General features: G+C 41.2%; 1 protein-coding gene across 2 annotated transcripts; it reads right to left on the reverse strand.

The window, feature by feature from the left end:
• Window positions 1-249: 249 nt before the first annotated feature.
• hmg20b (high mobility group 20B) lies at window positions 250-15,087 on the reverse strand. 2 transcript variants are annotated; one of them, XM_084307467.1, is made up of 9 exons: window positions 15,051-15,087; window positions 14,427-14,550; window positions 9,180-9,383; window positions 8,166-8,286; window positions 4,187-4,239; window positions 4,012-4,078; window positions 2,877-3,092; window positions 1,535-1,667; window positions 250-1,179 (listed from the first exon to the last, which is right to left on the reverse strand). In XM_084307467.1, exons 2-9 carry the CDS (start codon window positions 14,517-14,519, stop codon window positions 1,167-1,169), a joined length of 900 nt encoding a protein of 299 aa, XP_084163593.1. In that variant the 5' UTR covers window positions 14,520-14,550; window positions 15,051-15,087; the 3' UTR covers window positions 250-1,166. The 2 variants fall into 2 exon arrangements, with proteins under 2 accessions (XP_084163593.1, XP_084163592.1); XM_084307466.1 differs by having other exon boundaries at window positions 14,427-14,567; window positions 15,051-15,082.
• Between the last annotated feature and the right edge of the window lie 261 nt (window positions 15,088-15,348).

The following is a 15,348-nucleotide window of genomic DNA, read 5'->3' on the forward strand; positions in this document are numbered from 1 at the left end:
TAACACAAACGTCTATCTCCAACACGCTATAACTAAAGACGAATCAACAAGTAATACATTAATTCCGCCCATGAGAAGGACATTAATCTAATCAGTGTAATGAGTAACACAACAACACATTGGAGAAAATACACACATTTAATTGCAAATGGATGCAAAATCTTTGAATTGAACATTTCCTATATTTGACAAATGATAAGTAAAAACTTGAAAAGAATCTATCATCCCCCACCCCCTCCAAACCACCCACCTACCCATTCACCACTCACCTACTGTACCTAACAATACTAATATAAATTTAAAACATCTACAAGTCTTCACGTTTATTGTAATATGTTCCAGTTCGTTTAGTTTAATCTAATTATCACCTTCCTTGTTTAAAGTGAAGCTTGTCACCTTGGAAAAGTATGATTTCACATGCCAAAAGAACAAAAGTATAATTTCACATGCCAAAAGAAAAAAAATTATGATTTCACATGCCAAAAAAACAAAAAGGGCATGTTGTGCTGTAAACGGACAAGTGGGCGACTCTTATTGCACAGACTAGAAGAACTATATATCTGAAGCTAGTTGCTCAATGTTATTAATATCAAGACACAGCAACAGAGTTGGAGTCCATTCAGTTTCAATTCAGTCAAATGAATAGAATCAACAATTCAACAATTGATTCAATGCAAATGTTTTAAATACTCCATCGCTGACAATTATTTTAAAAAAAGAAATAAAAAAAACATCACATGCTATACTATTTCCATGTATGATATATAATGAAATTGACCTCTCTCTCTCAAGCCCCGCCCTAGTTGCTTGATCCTCCAATCACAACTGCTGCTTCCCTCTGGGGCTTGAGATAGGTCAGTTCCCTCCCTGAATTGGAATTGGAATGGTCTCCAACAATGGTGCATTGAGTTTTACATTCACACACAATATTGTGCAACAATAATGCACGTTCTGCATACGCAAATGTACCATATATAGAGTAATGGCATGTAGATGCACACTACTGTGCAACGTGTTTCAAATTGTTTGTAATCATCTTGCCTGTATTGTCCTTCAAAATATCCATCATGGCCTGTTGAAATGGCACGGATTCCACCTGTCCTAACACCACTGAGAATGACGTCCTTCCGACGCCATGCTGGGATTGACGGACCACAGGAACCTCTTCATAACTTCTCACTGATGGTAGAAGGTGAGGTAAAGGATTAGGAGTAACTCCATAGCAGTAGACTAAATATTTACAAATAAACATATTGGAATTAGTACTTGATACTAATTTTGAGTCTCAACGTTCCTAGGATGTATACAGTATGACACAGAAACGTCACACTGAGGCTGAGAAACAGCTTACAACAGAGTGCTTCATCTAACATCATCTAGGTTTACCACTTCTTAAGCAATGGGCAAACTGACCTATCTCAGGCTCCGCAAAGTTTGTCAAGAGGAAAGCAACAGTTGTGATTGGAGGATCAAGAGAAGAGGACAAGGTTTGAGATAGGTAGATGCGGGTACACATGGTTGTTGTTGTCGCTACCTGTCGACATGAGAGAGGACGTCTCGGAGCTGCGTGAGCAAGGCGCGGTGCCGGTGGGGGTTGCCCTCCAGCACGCCGCTCAGGCGACTCAGGTACGAGTCCAGGTTCCCGAGGGAGGGAGTCTCACCTGTACCTGGGGAGAAAGGAAACAGCAGAGTCAATTAAGACACCCCTTGGAGAGGTTAACCGAGTCTTATTTATTTATTACTTTGCGTTTCATTACATGTATATGTACATGCTTATCAACTGTCTCGCCTGTTTTATAGCAACACTACTATCACAGACATCTAAGAAGGGATATCCCCCCTTGAACGGCCCTTCTAAGGTTTCTCCCCTCCACATTGCCTGTGATGCTTTTTTCCTATTGCTAGGTTTTTAGTGAGTTTTTCCTTACCTTCGCGTGGTGTATGTCTGGGAGTGTTGCATTAATACAATTTATTTAGTTTAGATTTTATTTTGGATTTCCTGGTGTTTTTGTCTTTGTTCTTGATTTATTGTGATGTTTCTTCTTGACTTGTTTAAAGAAGACATGTCCGGCCCATGGGGACATTAGCGTGTGTTGTCGGGCCTTACAAATACATTTGATTTGATTTGATTATGGGCCATGTAATACAGTTGTAGTGTGTAATCCCAAACTTTCTTTTGGCAATGGGTTTCTGCATTGAGTGCTTATCCTCATCATTAGGGCACAAGTATCTTGTGTTTTATTATAAATCCAAGGAATTAAAGCTAATTTTAAATGTAAAAGGTCAAACAATAGTTCTGTTGTATTATGTCCACAATAATATATATATTTATTTAATTTATACCTTGTAAAAAAACATATACCTTGTATTGTATAGTTTGTATAGATAGAATATACGTTGTGTATTATGGTCACAAATCTACTACGGCTGAACCGGGAAAAACAAGCATATCACGTTTAAAATAATCTGAATCTGAATCAAAGATAGTCTTATGGTCAGTAGAATAGCTCCAGACTCTACATCTTGATATACATGATGTCACCTTGTACATGTTTTTAAACTGTAGGAGAGTTGTTCAATATCACTAAATTGGAGCTAAACAGTCGTAATAGGACTGGCATATGTCATTGATTAAATTGAGTGGTATTGCCCTAAGGGTCTCGAATAAAGTGTGAGCCAAAACAGTTATCCAAGCAATTTCCATGAAGAGGCTACCATTTGAGGGTAATTCTGCACAAGGAATTGTGTCTTGTGTCCTATAGGAATAGAAATAACTTATGGTAATCCTGCATGAGGAAATCTGTCTCCTGTCCCATCTTATCCGTCTCCCCATGATGGTTTCCCTCTGCCTAAATAAAAGCCAATATTGTGCAGACCTGGCAGGGCGACTGAGGAGAGGCTGTTGACCAGTGTGTGTTTGACGGCCAGGAGGTGCTTGTGGAGGGCCTGGGTACGCAGTTCATCCTGCCCCAGCTCTGCCTCGATCCTCTCCTTGGCGTTGTACATGTCCTTAATGTGCCTCTGCAGCACTGCGTTCTGCTCCTCGAACTCCACGTTGGCCTTACGCAGCCGCCGCAGCTCTGCCTCCCGCGCTGACAGGAGAAGAGAGAGGAGAGAGGGGGACAAACGGAATGTTAAGTTGACCTCTACTGATGATAATATGGATGATGATTTGTAATTATATTGAACTAGACCAGATTTGCAGTGGTGGAATCAAATCAAATGTATTTGTAGAGCCCGAATGTAGAGAACAAATTGCCTCCATGGGCTTCACAGATCAAGAAGAAACATCACAATAGATCCACAATAAAAAATACCATCAAATCCACAATCCACAACACCCCCAGACTTTCCCCAATGAAGATAAGGAACAACCTAGCAATAGGGGGGGAACAAGGGGAGAAACCTCAGATGGGCAGTTCAAAGGGGATCCCCCCATCAGGGTGTCGGTGATATATGGTGTTGAACATCCAGGGTGTTGGAAGTACACAGTTCCTTTACTTACTCGGAAATTCTGTATTTTACAAACATATTTTTATTAAGTATCAAATATAAATAAATACACATTCTATATGTTTGTGTATTCCAGTGCTTGACAGCATTCCATGCTCGAACCATTGACCTCTAAAGGTATGTTATGGTGGTACAGTATATGGTCCAGTTATGCTGGCTCTGGTTACATGCTCTTGAAGTTGGCAGGCTTCCATAATGTTTTGCCATGTTTTCTATGCAAACTATTCTCTTCAAAGTAACAAGTAACTGATGGGTTCAGATAAGTGGAGTGGAGTAAAAGGTACAATATGTCCTTTGAAATGTAGTGGAGTACAACGTTCCCTAAAATGTAATTACTCCAGTGAAGTACAAGTACCTTGAATTTGTGCTCACGTACAGTGCTTGAGTAAAAATACATTGTTACTACCCCTGTGGTTGTGGAGACATTAGTTTTGCGCTTCATAAATAGGTCAGGAGAACCATTGCTCTTTCACCATTCTCTTCAGTTTGGCCCCTTACCTTTGTTCTGATCCAAGAACTCTTCTGTGAAGATGGGAATGTCAAACCTACTGGTCAGGTCAGTAGCCTACAGGACACAGTTCACATTTAACATTAACTAACTCATCAAATGTATTTAAAACTTTGAACTTTAGGTGATGATGACCAGAGAAAAAAGACAAAACAGTCCAAATACCTTCGGTAACCCCGACCCTGAGCTAGCGTTGATGATGACAGATGGAGAGTCCTCTGGAAAAGAAAACAACAATGAGGTTACATGTGTCGTCTTAGATCAAAAGGACACCATTTAATTCAATTCGATCTTAGCACACATTGATATGACAGAAATGTAGATAAATCTAACAACAAAGTGACAGGAACAGGCAGAGTACTAGACTGTATGGCCGTCTTCCACTAAACAAAATTATTTAAAGGGGACCTGCATTGCTATTCCTAGCACTATTTGGGCAACTTTACACAATTCCTGTGAGTCTATGGAAGACATCTGTAAGGTTTATTAAAAAAAACGTCTAATGGAGTACTCAAAAGCAAAGATTTCAGACTGTTATTGGCTGGGCTCCGCCCATAAGCACTTTCATGACAGTCATCCACACAGTCTACGAGTGGCAGACAGACAGAGAGAGAGAGAGAGAGAGAGAGAGAGAGAGAGAGAGAGAGAGAGCACTGTGTAAACACAGCTGCGAGCGAGATACGCAGGTCCCCTTCTCTTTCTCTCTCTCCCTCTCCCGTTTGAGGAAGTCTTCCACTGTGCCGCGCGCTATGCTCCCGAATCGAGAGAGAGATAGAGAGGGGGAGAGGCGTTATTTTTTTCCGTAGACGCATTTTGCGGAGACGCTCTCTGATTGGCCACTTCATGTGACATGTGCGCCCAATTGTGTGACGCCTGTTTCTACACTGGTTAAGCTTAGGCACTCTTTCGAAGTTGGTTACGGTTAGAGTTTGTCTTAGAGCAGGGCGATAGAACGCCAGCCCTGATTCCAAACTCTAACCTTAACCAACTTCGAAAGAGTCGCCAAAGTTCCTTGGGGTACACCTGAACAATAAACTGGACTGGTCGGATAACACAGAGGAAGGGACAGAGCAGGCTGTTCTTCCTGAGGAGACTCAGGTCCTTCAATGTGTGCAACAGACTGCTGCAGTCTTTTTACCAGTCTGTAGTGGCCAGCATCCTCTTCTATGCTGTGGCATGCTGGGGAGGCTACATCAACTCAAGGGACACCAACAAGCTCAACAAGTTGGTGAGGAAGGCTAGCTCCGTGGTGGGAGTCGAGCTACCTAGACTTGAGGTGATGGCAGAGAGGGGGATGATAAGGAAGCTGGCTGCCATCATGGAGAACCCCTACCACCCCCTCTACGATGAGCTAGTCAAGATGAGAAGCTCGTTCAGCCACAGACTCATTCCCCCCCGACACTCAACTAACCGCCTCGGACAGTCCTTCATACCAGCGGCCATCAGGCTCCACAACAGTGGGCAGCGACTAGCAGCCTCCAGGCTCCACAACAGGGGGCAGCAACTTCTACCAGACATTGACCTGGGACTTATAGGAACCCAAGGAGGACAACCTACACTACCTTAGGCTTACTGCACCTTATGTGGATACTGTGATACTGTGAATAATGTATATTTCAGTGGATACTGTGATGCTGTGAATAATGTATACTCAGTAGATAGTAAATTATAACACTACCTTATGCATACTGCACCTTATGTGACACTGTGAATAATGTGAATATTTTCTTCAGCTAGTTAGATAGTAAATTATATTGACCAAATTGTTTACACTGCCTGTGTTGTTTTTTACTACCTGTACCCCCCCCCCCCTTCCCCCCATGCTGCTATGATGCCTGAATTTCCCCAAGGGGGTCAATAAAGGAATATCTTATCTTATCTTACTTATATACATATAGTATCTTTCAAATGGCCGAGTTCAATTTGGATATAGTATCACCAGGCGTGCATAATAACATATACTGATATTTAATGTAATCGACTGTACTTTTTTATTTCCCCCACAGTGTAACCATTTTGTAACTAATTTCAGATCTAATTCTTCCTACATGATTACAATAGTGTGGAGAAACTGACTGCGTTTCAATATTTGTCAAAAACGTTACCTTTTGTAGCTTATTATCGCGAATCATAACAATTATTGATATGATTCATTCAGAACGCTGAACTTTGAAACACCATAGTGGACCACAGGAAGTGTAGAACGGAGAAATTCCGACACTGAACGATAGCTAGCGAGGTCCTCTTCAAAATCAAAAAAAAGATTCCAATTCCCATGGTTCAACATTTCCATTTCCGCTTCCGGGTCAAAAGACGAGTGGAAAATAAAAACTTAAAATGATATAAATACACTTTTAACCTATTGCTAAACTATTGCCAACCTAACGTTTTACATTCTACATGTATTTGTGACATAGTAGTGATAATAATACTTGAAAAGGGTTGATTTTAAAATCACAAATTATTTTGCATCTTTATAAAAATATTAATATATGATAATAATGTCAAAAGGGGTCGGTACCGTCCCCGTGGGGTGCAACAGGTTAAGCTTAACCAGTGTTATTACATGGCATTTTAACATTCACCGAAATGCTTGATTGTGATTGGTCAATAGCGCTTGTCAGAGGTCCGTTATTACTCGATAACGGACCTCTGCCGAGCAATAATGACCGCTGTTCGCAGCTGTTCGCAATCAAGCCCACTGACACACACTGCAGCAGTGCAATCAGTCCACACAACTGCCGGCGATAATAATAACTTTATTTGGGCTGACAGCGGACGGAGCCACAGAACAACTGCGTCTGCATTTGATCTCGTCTTGTCGATGGTGTAAAATGAATTAGGTATATTGTTAGTAAGTTAGCCATGTAATAAGCGGGATAATGTATAGCTATACTCGGTCATTGTCGCAAAATAATTGACCTTCACTACGTTTAAAACACCTCGGCGAGGCGCCTCGGTATTCTAAACTCTGTGTCGGTCAATTATTTTGCGACAATGACCTCGTAGCTATACATTATCCCTTACATAAACTAGGCGTTAGGTAGTTTGCAGGCTGTTAGACCCGGAAATGCGCAAAGACACAGCTCGTCACGCGATTGGGCGCACATGTCAGTGGCCAATCAGAGAGCGTCAGTCAGTGGCCAATCAGAGAGCGTCTCCACAAAATGCGGCTACGGAAAAAAATAACGCGGGGGAGAGAGACAGACCGAGAGACGACAGCGCGACGCGCGTGTGTGTATGTGTGCTCTGTCGCGAGGGTCTATCTGATTCTCCCTCTCTCTCTCTCGCTCGCTCTCTGTCAAACCCGTTTGGTGCGCTACAACCACAGAGCCAATCGGATCACTATCCGCTCCATCCTCGCCATGTGACGTCACCATGCGAGTCAAATCAGAACGACCTGATTAAAATGGACCAGGAAATGAATGACGGCAATCCGCCAATATGGTATTTAGAGACACAAACACATTGATACTAACTCCTATTACTATAATACAATGCTAGACACTGAAAAAAGAAATTTATAATGAATGTCACCTTTAAATCAACAAATCTGTAAAATATTGCATCCCACATTGCTATCCTTTCCGCAGCTGAAGGTAATCATGCAGAATGACCTCTTTAAATCAAAGTGCTTATGTGGTGCTTATTATTTTCACTAATGATTGATAACTCATTCAATGTGAAAACCTTTTTAAATAAACACTACATCAACTAATACAATTTTAAATGACAAAAGACCCTAATGACTAATTAATCAACTAATACCCCCTTTACACCAGTGCAGTTATCCAGTAATAACCCGTGTCAGCTGTTGGTATAGACGAGTCGTTCCCCACTTTGACTGACCACGGATTAGTATCATAAATGGTGACAACACATCTCTGTACATCATATCTAGAATTTATATTATTCTGTACACCAATGCTCCACTTTTCCATTTTGTCTACTCTCCTGTATGAATACTTTGTTAGCTCGCCATTCTACAGAGGATCTAGGATATAGGGCCATTGCTATAACCATGTTGCAACATGTCATTCTGTCAGTAAACTCCATCCTTAATCAAAGACTCTGTTGTCCGCCTCTGTGAATAATATCTGGTCAAATTACACATCACTCAAAAAAAAATTCAAACATTTGTCACCTTTCTTGACTTTTTTGTCCTGTATCTTAGCAGCGGTGATCTGATAGGCCTCACTCTGCTGGTACTCCTTCAGCTCCCGTGCATACTGCTGCTTCTCCCGCTCTGCATCGTCCAGGTACCGCTACAAAACAACAGACCAGGTGGGAATGTAGCGTTGATTACATTTCAGTGAAAGGTTCATATTCTTTTCAAAATTCGCATAAGCTTAAGCTGAACGCAAACGTATTGTGAAAGGATACATAGGTTCAGACTTCGCTGATGCCGTCGTGTCTATGGAAAAGTCCTTTCTCAGCACAATCCAGGCTGTGGATAACAGGCAATATATAAAATAAGGCAATATATCAGATTGCACTGGTGGAGTGTTCGGGGACAGAATTTATGGAAATGCAGCCAAATTGTAATCGTGCACGTGTCATACTCCAATGTTTTTTTAGTTTTGTTTTTTTATTCTATTTATTTTTGGGCTTTCTGTATTTTTCACCCATCCCAATTTAGTCATTATGCCAATTCTGGTTGTTGCGCACATTGGCCCACTGCCGGCCTGGAGAGGGTGTAGAACTACCACATGCCTGCTCCGATACATGTGGAGCCGCTTCTTTTCACCCGACAGCAAGGAGTTTCACTGGGGGAACGTAGCGCGTGCGGAGGTTCACGCTATTTCCCCCAGATCCCCTCCCTGCTGAACAGGCGCCCAACCAACCAGTAAGAGTCGCAGTTTACAAATACCAGGACACATACCCCACCGGCTTCCCACCCACTAACACTGCCAGTGCCAATTGTGTTAGTAGGGACGACTGACCAAGCCGGAGGTACTGCTGACAGCTGGATTCGATCCCAGAGTCTCTGCGGTGGTAGGCGAGTGCTTAGTCCACTGCGCTACCGAACCATAATAATAGAGAAGGGCATTCTGTACTGCGTGCAGCGCTGATGTGCATAGATGTGAAGGACATGCGTCCGATTGGCAGTGTCCATAATCCCAGTAACTAAAGACCAGACAAAAAACCTGTAGGTTACCTGTTTGTCATTAAGGGCTAGTCTACTCCATTCTGCCCCTAGTCTCTTGGTGATCTCTGGAAAGGGCAGATCAGGGTATTGGGCACGCATGTGCTCCCGCCGTTCATTCAGGAAGCGAACGTATCCTGTTACTGGTGCCTTGGGACCGTTGGGCATAACCTTCTTTCTCTTTTTCCCCTTCGGCCAGCCTCTCTTCTTGGCAGGCTGAACAGCATGGGAACATACATATTGTTATAAATAATACAGGTAGAACCAGACACGGGTGGCTTAATAGTTCTGCTACATAGCACTTGGATTACATTGTGACCAGTGCACCGACTATGCATAAAAATAGATAAACATAGAAACTTTCCAGTCAGGATAATACATTTGTTGCCTTCTTCCTAAACAGACAAACTTCAATTGAGAGAATGTGAGAAGCAACTTCGATGTATACAACTGAACAACTTGGGCTTAGTAACGACAAATGATGATGTTGACTTTGTTATATTTAAAACATCCCCTTTTTGTTTAATTGAGCAATCATCTGTGTCACTCCCAGCACACCGTGGACACCAACATCTCCTATTGCAATTAGCAAAAAAACAACATCCACCTTGAAAATAATATGAGGGGAAATTATGGCCTAGCCTATATCTAAGGAAGGTGTAGCTTTGGTAAGTTAGTTTATTTGGGCTATCTATAGGCAACCTACCATAAAGTTAAAGGAGAAATACCTTGGTGTGTGTGTGTGTGTGTGCGTGTGTGTGTACGCTTTTCGTAGTGGGCATGTCACACACCAAGGCATAGGGAAAATAGTCACAGACATCCCTGAATGTCTTATTTCATAATAAAAGGTTTCTGAATGGACATTTGGATTAAATCAAGTTGTGGTTTATGGTATGCAGTGATGAATGATCTTTCCCGGCAGAACACAAGTTACTTAACGTTACACAGGTTGAGCTATGCATGCTTAGCTTGCTAACATAAGGTAGCGTTGATAAGGAGCCATCTACCAACAAAGATGTTGTTTCAACAGATGTATTCACAAAATGGATTACCATCCAAACATTATTGAAGACTCCTGTGACCAGTAAGTAGGTACTATGTACGTCTAACTTTTCCTAACCATTTTGTGACCACAGAATTTGCTACGCTATGTGTGCATATCGTGATTCTGCCTAAACCCAAGAATCGACAGTGTGAGCATTTGTGACTAAAATATGAACCGGAAAAATTATTTAGGACCACATGTGACAGTTCGATGATCTAAACTAACGTTAGCTGCTAATGTCAACCAAGCTGGTTCCAAAGATTCTCTCTCTCTCAAGTAGCCAAACATTACACCATAAAAACGAACTGGATAGGTGATGATGAATATTTCATTTCATTAGCTGAAATATTCTAAAATCATTAAGTCAGCTATAAGCCATTCTCCCTCTCTCGCGTGTGTATATGTGGCTACTCTTTTTGACATGAATTAGGCTAACAATCCTGAAGCCTATTTTATTAAAAAGGAAGATATTGATTTACATATGTATATATATAATCTTTTTATATATATATAATCTTATCTCATATGTTGGCACACGCACTAACATAGTGTGGAGTGGAGAGATAACACAATACACATAGGCCGCCGCCTAATAACAAATGGAGATTAGCTACAGACTATTAGCTCAGCAGCTGTATCAATCATTTTATTATTTTTTATTATTCAGGTATAATAATACAGGTATTATTAAGTTTCAACAGCGTCAAAATATTATTAATTAAAATCATTTTATAAAGCATTTTCCATGTTCTGTCATCTAATATTACATCCCATTACTTTTCCTGATATTTTAGGTTTTTGCCATGGTATCGTTTTAGAACCAGTATCGTGATACTTAGGCTAGTATCGGTATTGAAGTAAAACATTTTGTATCGTGACAACACTACCTTAAACAGAATCTATACTGTGCTAATCCAGTTATCTTGGACTGGTAGTTCACCCAAAATAAAACAAAACGTAGTTTCCCCTTACCCAGGGCCCTATTCCCCGTACCTGACTGAGTTAGCCGGATAATTTTCAGCATAGCTTGACTTAAGCCAGACATTTCCGTTCCCCGACGTCGGATTTTCTAAGTCGCTATGGCAACAGATCGAAAAATTTGAACCTGCTCCGGAGCAGGGTTTAGTTCAGTTAGCTGGATGAACCATGGCCACACCCTCGCAAAGAAATGCCAGCTCGCTTCCTGAAATAATTATCACAGTGTAGATCTGCATTATACCACTCAATTCACAAGGTACAGGGATGAAGAAGGGACTTGATATTCACAGGTGTTTACATTTTTATTTTGTTTCTATTTTATTTTATTTTATACATATATAGTTTTTGTTTTTTGTTTTGCATATATATATATATATTTTTTTTTTCTTTTCTTTTCTTTTTTATGTTTAAAATAGTACACTCATTTGAGTAGTGGAAAAGGGGTAGGATTAAATAAGTGTATACTTCTTCCTACTCCTTTTCGAACATGCAGATTGAGTTGTTTTTCTTTTTTGTTATTGTTTGTTGTATTCATTGCATGTTCGAAATAAAGACTTCAAATCAAATCAAAAAATTATGTTTTTGTGCTTCGTTTTCCTAGAGGGGGCTTTTGAAATGTAAAATAATAGACCTAAAATGCTGATAATAAATCATATTCAGCCTATAGATTTACTTTGTCCGGGGGCGGCTACGTGGCGTAGTGGGCAAGGCACTCGCCACGAAATGCTGGAGACGCTGGGCTCGTCAGTTCGAGCCCAGCGCTCCACATTTGCTTTCAGTTTAGCTGGTCGTCCGTACTAATACACATTGGCCGTATTAGGGGGTGGGAAACTGATGGGTGGGGATCGGGCGTTGTGGACAGCGACTCCTACAGGTCGGTTGGTGCGCGTGCGCAGTAGAATCAGGAAGTGTCGGGGGCAGCGTGAGCCTCCCACGCGTTACTCCTCGCCACTGAGAGATCGAGCTGCGCAGGTGAAAAGATGCGACTGCTGTTACCTCAAGTACCGGAGGGGACTTGTGCTATGTATGACTTAGTCCACATTGCAGCCGGCTTGTGGGAGGCAAGAAACAGCATCCGTGACAGGGGAGGGTTGAATTGGATGATACGAAATTGGGATGGGAGAAAATATGGAAAAAATGGGAGAAAAAGTAGATTAAAAAAAAATAAAAATAAAAAATTACTTTGTCCTAAATAATGCATGTCATATTTATACGGATACGGCGCTCGGAGTCGCGATACACACTGCATGTGGTTATTTTTAATAACGGCGCATTGCAAATGTGAATCCCGCGGGGATATTATTAATGAATGAAACCTATCGGGCGTTTGGCTCTGATTCGTTTTATATTCTCTGCTGTGGATGTATTTGCTTAACGGAGCGCCCGGATTGTGTTTCATTCAAGCATAAATTGAAGTGTCTATGCGTGGACTGTGGATTATGAATTACGAGGAATCTGAATCTGTGGATTGTTGAATTGTATCACTGTCACTCACACGTTATTGTGATATTGTAACTGGGATTAAAATGTCTGATGAGATGCGCTGTTTGACGGATTTGAGAAATGTAATGAGCCGTTGACATTAATGCATTTGAGAAAATGCATGTATCTGTTCAAGCACTGTTATCTGATGATGAACATGAGGTGTCACTGGTATAAACCAAAGGTTAATCAATTCAATGCATGTATGGATTATGTCCGAAACAGATTAAAACCTGATTAATAGTGAAACTGTATAGCCGGCTCCAAGCCTCTCTGACACGTTATTTCGGGGGTCGCGCCTTGAAAACTGTGTTTATATATAAAGTACATGATACCTAAGCCGAGCACATACAGTACAGATATCCTCATAAGCATCTATTAATTCGTATCAATTAGATACTCTTTGGGCTTGTTTGTATCTACTTATTCTGAAAGAGTTTAACTAATTATTTTCGCTAGCAATAGATCTCATTCGATTATTCACCCATTAAGCCTACTGCCATCAGGCACATTTAAAGAAATATAATCTGATTGATTGGGGTAATGAGGGACTTAACATTAGCCTATAGATTATGCATTTAACTTGTCGGCGAGGCTATTGAGCCGTACTACTGTATTGTACCCATTCTGCAATCTGTTAATAAAGTTTTAAAATCAATCAATCAATGCCGTTTGAAAATCAGGATTTCTGCGATCGACACCTGCTGTCTTTTCAGCTGAGGCGGCCGCGCGCAATGATCCTGAGTATCAAGTCTGGTTCGAATTAACGAGACTGAATCCACCTTCGAGGAACAGGGAACGCGCGGATTCAAACATCAGGTTAATTGAATCTGGATAATGGGACTTTCGATCGACTTAGTTGAACCAGGTACGGGGAATAGGGCCAGGGCACCATCGATCCAGATAGTTTTGGTGTGATCTACCTAGTTTGGGAGATATCTGCCATGACTCCAATACAATGGAGCTGAATGTTAATTGGTTTGTGGCGCTCAAATACCCCCCCCCCCTCCCACAAAAAATAAACAGTTGAAAGCAATGTCTCTTTCCAGAAATCATGACCTAGTTAGTTACTCAAAATAACACACAGACCTTGATGTGAGCAGCTTCATTCACAAACTATTTTCTACCCAAGCACACCCACCATGCATTATTATGGGAGGCGTAGTTGGGTAGAAAGTATTTCCTACATGAAACTTATCACATCAAGTTCTGTCTGTGTGTTATTTGGAGTAACCAGGTCATGATTTCTGGAAAGAGACATTGCTTTTGAATCTTTGAAATATATTTGTTGGTGCTTTGAGCGCCACAAGCCAAGTGCCATTCAGCTCCATTGTATTAGAGTGACAGCATATATCTCTACGGCAGATATCTCCAAAACAAACGCAAATCATACCTAAATGATCTGGATGGATATGAATGAATGAATGAATGAATGAATGAATGAATGAATGAATGAATGAAAACTTTATTTAACAGATTGCAGAATGGGTACAATACAGTACGGCTCAATACATACAATTGTTAAGGGGATGCAGACCTGAGAAAGACGTTTGTCTTGTTTCCATCAGGGTCCACCTAAGCTTATATGCTCTGGTATTCAGCTTGAGGAGAGATTTGTTCATATAAACAAATCGAAACTGAGCTGTACAGTATTATATAAATAACATATTGGAATTTTATTTTACGATTGATTTTCCCATTAAAATAGCCAACACAGACCCCTTGTCTCCCACATAGCCTGAGCCATTTCTCACCTCATCGTGTGGTGCATCAGATGAGTTTGGGCCCCTGGGTTGTTGTTGTTGTGGTGGTGGTCCATCACTCTGCTCCTGTTTAACTCCTCCCATGGTTCACATCCAAACCACCGGGGACTACTGTCTGAAAGGAAGGTGCCACTGATGTAAACAAAAAACATGTCGTCCTTTAGCGTTACTGTGAGGAATTACCGCCATAGAATAATGAGGACAGGGGGGGGGACAACAACAGGAAAAGATAAGACCAACTTTAAATCATGCATGGTGTTGTAGTTTCCAGAATTACCTCTGGTAATTAGCTAAAGTTAGCGAGCTTGACGGGCTCTAATTACGAGGTAACACTGGTAGGAATGTCACCATCTATCTAGCTGGCACGTATTGATGTTAGCTGCCTTCTGCAGCAGCAGACTGTGCAGCACTGCAGCTCGCATGGTACAGAGACACCGGACAATGGGGGGGAACGGTTATCGACTAACGTTACGCTTGGTGAAAAGGAATAAATAACGGAAATGCGACAACATCTGTATGCATTGATATGTGAATAATTATCCACAAGCGATGATTTATGTGGGAAATTATTTAGAGTATTTCGCTAGCTAAACGTCTTATTATGACCGTACTTACCCTATCATGAATTTCGCAGCCAAACAGGAAGAGTGTCTTTCCTGTGATTGGCTGATACAATGGTCCTTCCTGGTTGGCTATCCAATTCTGACGCCCTGGCTCGATACATTAGCAGTAGTTTTGCTATAATAATAATAATATTATTGCATTGGTAAATTGGCGTACAAAAGTAATTTGACCAAGTCAGGCATCTCTGCAGGCCATGCTCCAAGGCTATACCTATAGTCAGTAAGACCATAACTTCGAAACAGATTTGTTTAGTCTAAACTAAAGCCTAAGTTGTTTAAGCATGAATAAA

The sequence above is a fragment of the Notolepis coatsorum genome, assembly GCF_963971535.1.
Source record: "Notolepis coatsorum genome assembly, chromosome: 2".
Classification (NCBI taxonomy): domain Eukaryota; kingdom Metazoa; phylum Chordata; class Actinopteri; order Aulopiformes; family Paralepididae; genus Notolepis; species Notolepis coatsorum.